This window comes from Pristiophorus japonicus, chromosome 9 (genome assembly GCF_044704955.1).
Source record: "Pristiophorus japonicus isolate sPriJap1 chromosome 9, sPriJap1.hap1, whole genome shotgun sequence".
NCBI classification, from domain to species: domain Eukaryota; kingdom Metazoa; phylum Chordata; class Chondrichthyes; family Pristiophoridae; genus Pristiophorus; species Pristiophorus japonicus.
Genome location: NC_091985.1, coordinates 151477607 through 151484291, shown reverse-complemented (window position 1 = coordinate 151484291; position 6685 = coordinate 151477607). Strand labels below are relative to the sequence as shown.

At 54.8% G+C, this 6685-nt stretch overlaps 1 protein-coding gene across 1 annotated transcript in view; it reads right to left on the bottom strand.

Annotated features, from left to right (window-relative positions):
* Nucleotides 1–226: 226 nt before the first annotated feature.
* Nucleotides 227–6685, bottom strand: part of plg (plasminogen) — a 283880-nt gene continuing 277421 nt past the window's right edge. The window contains exon 21 of the mRNA XM_070891008.1: nucleotides 227–391. Within this exon, the coding sequence (XP_070747109.1) occupies nucleotides 227–391 (165 nt within the window). The remainder of the gene's footprint in view (nucleotides 392–6685) is intronic.

Below are 6685 nucleotides of genomic sequence, written 5' to 3'. Positions count from 1 at the left end.
TCTTCCTGCCCCCAAGGACATCAGAGACCCTTGGTGCCCACCCGCCCACTCCCTCCTTCAGCCATTCCGTCTTGGGGGCGGGGCTAACTGTGGTTTAATGTCCTCCCGGTGAAATAAAAGCCACACTTGTAACGGTGAAAGAATTTAATGATTCACGTACAGAATTTTACATTCCGATCGAAAGGAGAGAAGTTCTATTTTCGATCACTGCGCCGTTAGATCTTTCTCAACCCCTCTTTATGGTTTTTTCAATCCAGTCAATAAAAAACGAAACTCGGACGTAAACTCCTGGCTTCATCCGCCTTGCACAACCAAGGCCCCAAGAGGTTACTCCTTGGAGAATAAACTTGCCTTCGCTGTTCGGGCAAACCAAAGGGCCTCCGCTGTCACCCTGGAAAACAGCACAACCAAGGGATCAGCTGACACTAAAGCAACAGTCACAGTTTAACCCCATCACACAGCACTCATAGCAGATAAATGTTTGACAGGCATTTAACTCCCTGTGACTCTGCGGGCTGGATTTTCGGCCCTTCTCTGCTCCGTTTTCCGCCCCGGAGCGGCGGCAATGGCGACGGTGAGCCGGGCAGTCAGCCTCCAGCGCCCCACAGCGATCCTCGGGTCCGCTTTTGTGGTGGGCGTGGAGCAGCACCGCTCGGAAGACCTGCGTTGGTGTGCAACGCCCCTTGGTTGTGACACCGGCGTGAGTTTTGACTCTTGCCCGACCCGTCCGCCCAGAAGCACGCCCCGCAGTGACCGCCTGGGAAATCGGGGCAGTCCAACGATACCGACAGCGGAGAGCCGGTTTAATGGACTCCTAGGGTAAGCGTGATTGTTTTATCTTTTAATTTTGTTTGTGATTTGTGTTGTGGTGGCGTGGGCAATGTTTTTGTCGGTTTCCCCCCCCCCCTCCCCAGGTGTCTCTCTGAGCACTCCCGGCCGGGCTCTTTAGCTCGGGAGTGTTAGCGCCCAAAAGAGAGGTATACAACGCCTCCCTTAGCGCTGCGCCCCTGACTCAGGGCCCGGCTAGCCAATGTTACTGACCGAGGCGCAAACTGTTCCCGAGCGTTAACTTTACTGCCCCGAAATCATCAAAGCCAAAAATACGGCCGCTTTGTTTGGATTGAAGTGCTCGATATTTAAATGAAGAAATCTAGGTGCTGGGCCCAGCCTAATTATTATTGATTCATTCTCGGGATGTGGGTGTCCTGGCAAGGCCGGCATTTATTCCCCATCCCTGGTTGCCCTGGGAAGGTGGTGAAGAGCCGTCTTACTGAGCCACTGGCGGTTTGATACAAGCGAGGGACTTACTCGCCTACTCCACGTTGCTGTTGGTCCTTGATTGGCATATCGGCGGGACCACGGAAGGACAGGGGGCTTCCTTACCCAAAGGATGTTTGTGAATCAATGGGTTTTATGACAATCCGACAGCGTCATTGTCACCTTTTTTTTTTACTGATATCAGTTTTTTATTCCCAGATTTTAAAAAACTGAATTCAAATTCTCAAACTGCCAGAGTCAGGTTTGAGCTTACGTTCTCTGGATATCAGTCCATGCCTCTGACTCCAGCTTCCTGCACTCCCACCTTTCTACTTGCAATGTATGCACCTGTGAGTATAATGGAGTGCTCTCTACGCGGGAGTCCTCTCTCTATTTATCGGTGACTTGGTCTGGAGGGTGGTGCACGGAGCAGTCCCATGCAATCGGTTTTTAAGTCGGTTCATGGACTTCCAGGGCGCCTGCAATTTCTGCGGTCTGGAGGAGTCCGTGTTCCACGTGTATGTTCAATGTGTGAGGTTGCAGCCCCTCTTCCATTATTTGAAGGGGCTGCTCCTCAAGTTCTGGTTGCACTTCAGTCCCACACTTCTGATCTTTGGGCACCCTTTGCGGAGGGGAGTGGGCAGGTCGGAGGGCCTCCTCGTAGGACTGCTCCTGGGCACGGCCAAGGTGGCCATCAGCCGGTCCAGGCAGCGGGCAGTCGAGGGGGTCGTTCAGCCCATCTGCCTGCCTCTCTTCCATGGTTACATCCGAGCCAGGGTGTCCCTGGAGATGGAGCACGGTGTCCACGGGTACGCTCGCGGCCTTCCGCGAGAGGTGGGCGCCGGAGGGACTGGAGTGCATCATCACCCCCGGCAACCAAATTTTAATTTGATTTGTTTAATGTCTAAAGTTTAATTTGTTCATTTGTCGGTTTTGGTGCCCCTTTAATAAGGGGGCATTTGCTTTACAAGTGCAACTAAAATAGTTGTAGAGCTGTTGAGTTGTGAGTGACTTAATAAAACCCCAGCCAGTTGGGTTTGGAGGATCCACGATGAGGCAAGTGGTTGTGAGCTGGTAAGATGAACTGGTAAGAACATAAGACCATAATAAGAACATAAGAATTAGGAACAGGAGTAGGCCATCTAGCCCCTCGAGCCTGCTCCGCCATTCAACAACATCATGGCTGATCTGGCTGTGGACTCAGCTCCACTTACCTGCCCGCTCCCCATAACCCTTAATTCCCTTATTGGTGTGTAGTGTGATTGTTAAACCTTTGCTAATAAACCAACTAGTTCTTAATAGCAATGTGTTGTTATGAATTATTAAGCAAAGAACCCCTGAAGCAAATACATTACACTACTATTGGTGGCCAAGCTTTCAACTGCTTTATTCAGCTCTTCGAAACCCCCTCCCCCAACCCCACCCTACACTCCTGGTCCATCTTTTACAAACCTCAAAACTCCTGGGTTTACTCACACATTCAGTCCCCCTCCTAACTCTCTCCTTTCCTTGCCTGCCGTCAGTTTTCCTTATTGCAGCGAGTCTTGGGATATTTATTTATGTTCACGGCACTGTATAAATGGCCAAGTTGTTTAATAATAACATGAACATCAATGCTATAATGGTGTATCCTAAATAGCTTGATTCTTTACAACCTTCTCTCAACATCTTAATGTTAGCAACGACATCTCAACACTAACAACAAAACTGACCAGACTTTTGAATCTCTAGATGTATTACCGCCTGTTATATTCTCCTCCCGATTTTGTTTTCATCATAGAATCATAGAAATTTACAGCACGGAAAGAGGCCATTTTGACCCATTGTGTCCATGCTGGCTGACCAAGAGCTATCCAGCCTAATCCCACTGAACTGATTCTCTCTCATTCAGTTCTAATGTAAACACTGGTGCCATCACTTACTTCAGCTGACCTGCACCGATCTCTCTGGATGGAGCAGCAGATTGATTCCCCGACACCCCCTTTGCTTTTACTGAACGTCATTACCTGCTTGTTCAAATTCCCAGATCTTGCACTCACAGCGAGGATATTCACCATTAACCGGAGTCACCAAGACCTCTTCAACATCGCCCGTCTCCGCCCTTGTCTCAGCTCATCGGCTGCTGAAACTCTCAACCCTGCCTTAGTTACCTCTAGACGTGACTATTTCAGTCCCCGTCGGTCTCCCCATCTGGCGCCCTCTCTAAAGATTAGCTCAGCCAAAACTCTGCTGCCCGTTTCCTAACTCCCACCAAGTCCCCATCACCCATCACCCCTGTGCTCGCTGACCTACATTGGTTCCTGGTCTGGATTCTCAAGACTGCACTTTATATCTGTTGTTCTCCCCTTTTCGCCCTCTCCCACTTTATCAGTTTCCAGTTTTCCGGTCCCAACCTTCTCCTTTTCACCATGGACGTCCAATCCCTCTACACCTCCATCCCCCACCAGGATGGCTTGAGGGCGCTCTGTTTCTTCCTCGAGCAGAGGCCCAGCCAGTCCCCATCCATCATCCTCCTCCCCCTGGCTGAACATTTGAGTCCTCCCACTTCCTCCGATTAAAGGTGTTGTTATGGGAACCCACATGGGTCCGAGCTATGCCTGCCTTTTCGGGGGATACATGGAATATTCCTTGTTCCAGTCCTACACAGGTCTCCCTCACCTCTTTTTCTGGTACATTGATGACTGTATCGATGACACATGCTGCTCTCGCTTCGAACTGGAAAATATCAACTTTGCTTCAAATTTCACCCTTCCCTCGACTTCACATTGTCCATCTCCGACTCTTCCCATCTCTTCCTCGACTTCTCTATCTTCACATCTGGCTGTCAACCAATATTTACCATAAGCCCACTAAGTCCCACAGCTACCTTGATTAAACTTCCTCTCACCCCGCTTCCTGTAAGGACTCTATTCCATTCTCCCAGTCTCCGTCGCATCTGTTCCGATGATGCCATCTTCCACACTAGTGCCTCTGTCTTCCTTTTTCTTTAACCGAGGATTCCTCTCCACCATGGTTAACATGACCTTCGACCATGTCCGTTCCATTTCCTGCACCTCTACTCTCACCCCTTTCCCTCCCTCCCAGAACCACGACAGGGTTCCCCTTGTCCTCACCTTCCACCCCACCAGCCTCCACGTTCAACGGGTCATCCTCCACCATTTCCGCCACCTCCAGCATGATCCCACCACCAATCACATCTTCCCCTCACCTCCCCTCTCAGCATTCCAAAGGGACCGCTCCCTCCATGACATCCTGGTCCATTCCGCAGTCACCCCCAGCACCCCCTCCCTTCCCATGGCACCTTCCCGTGTAAGCGCAAGAGATGCAACACCTGCCCTTTTACCTCCTCCCTTACCACAATCCAGGGCCCCAAATACTCCTTCCAGGTGAAATGCCAATTTACTTGTACTTCTTGCAATTTAGTATAATGTATTCACCGCTCACGATGCAGTCCCCTCTACATTGGGGAGACCAAACACAGATTGGGTGACTGCTTTGCGGAACACCTCCGTTCAGTCTGCAAGCATGACTCTGAGCTTCCGGTCGCCTGTCACTTTAATTCTCCGCCCCACTCCCACTCTGACCTCTCCATCGTCGGCCTCCTACAACGTAAGTTTGAGGAACAGCACCTCATCTTTCATCCAGGCACTTATAACCTTCTGGACTCAACATTGAGTTCAACAATTTCAGACCATAATCACGGCCCCTATTTTATCAGATGTAAACTGCTGGTAATGGTTCTGCCATTCCCATTTACACCTCCTCCAGACCCACCTTTTGTTTCTTTACTTGTCCTTTTACCATCTCCTTTGGCCTTGCATTATCATCTGTTTTTTTTTATTTAATCTTTCCTGCTTTCCACGCCACCACAGGCCTTCCCTTTTGTCTCTATCCCCCCCCTTTCCCTACCTGTGCACTTGCTTAAAATCTGTTACATCTCTAATTTTTTCCAGTTCTGACGAAAGATCACTAGCCTGAAAACATTGGGGTGAATATTTACTTGCCGATGCACTGGGAACGGTGGGTGGGGGGATCCGATGCCCAACCTTGGGGGGTTTCCAATCCCGAGTGAGGGGGGGGAGGAGTGTGGGGTGGAGGGGTGGGCGGGGGTGTGGGGGGGTGGGGTGTGTGTGTGGGGGGGGGTGGGGTGTGTGTGGGGGGGGGTGGGGTGTGTGTGGGGGGGGGGGGTGGGGTGTGTGTGGGGGGGGGTGGGGTGTGTGGGGGGGGGTGGGGTGTGTGGGGGGGGGTGGGGTGTGTGGGGGGGGGTGGGGTGTGTGGGGGGGGGTGGGGTGTGTGTGGGGGGGGTGGGGTGTGTGTGGGGGGGGGTGGGGTGTGTGTGGGGGGGTGGGGTGTGTGTGGGGGGGGTGGGGGGGGGTGGGGTGTGTGTGTGGGGGGGGGGTGTGTGTGGGGGGGGGGTGGGGTGTGTGTGGGGGGGGGTGGGGTGTGTGTGGGGGGGTAGGGTGTGTGTGGGGGGGGGTGGGGTGTGTGTGTGGTGGGGTAGGGTGGGGTGTGTGTGTGGTGGGGTAGGGTGGGGTGTGTGTGGGGGGGGTGGGGTGTGTGTGTGGGGGGGGTGGGGTGTGTGTGTGTGTGTGTGTGTGTGGGGGGTGGGGTGTGTGTGTGTGGGGGGTGGGGTGTGTGTGTGGGGGGTGGGGTGTGTGTGTGTGGGGGGTGGGGTGTGTGTGTGTGGGGGGGGGTGTGTGTGGGTGTGGGGGTGGGTGTGTGTGTGTGGGGGGGTGGGGTGTGTGTGTGTGTGTGGGGTGGGGTGGGGTGTGTGTGGGTGTGGGGGGGGTGGGTGGGGGGTGGGGTTGTGTGTGTGGGGGGGTGGGGTGTGTGTGTGGGGGGGGTGGGGTGTGTGTATGTGGGGGGTGGGGTGTGTGTGTGTGGGGGGGTGGGGTGTGTGTGTGTGTGGGGGGTGGGTGTGTGTGGGGGGGGGGGGGTGTGTGGGGGGGGTGGGGTGGTGTGTGGTGTGGGGGGGTGGGTGTGTGTGTGTGGGGGGTGGGGGGTGGGGTGTGTGGGGGGGGGGTGTGTGTGGGGGGGGGTGTGGGGGGGGTGTGGTGTGTGGGGGGGGTGGTGTGTGTGTGGGGGGGGGGTGGGGTGAGTGGTGTGGGGGGGGGGGTGGGGTGTGTGGGGGGGGGTGGGGTGTGTGTGTGGGGGGGTGGGGTGTGTGTGGGGGGGGGGGGGGGTGTGGGGTGGGGGGGGTGGGGTGTGTGGGGGGGGGGGGGGGGGGGGGGTGTGTGTGGGGGGGGGTGGGGTGTGTGTGTGTGGGGGGTGGGGGTGTGTGTGTGGTGGGTGGGGTGGGGGGGGGTGTGTGTGGGGGGGGTGGGTGGGGTGTGGTGTGTGGGGGGGGGTGTGTGTGTGGGGGTGGGGTGTGTGGGTGGGGTTGTGTGTGGGGGTGAGTGTGTGGGTGGGTGGGGTTGTTGTTCCGTGT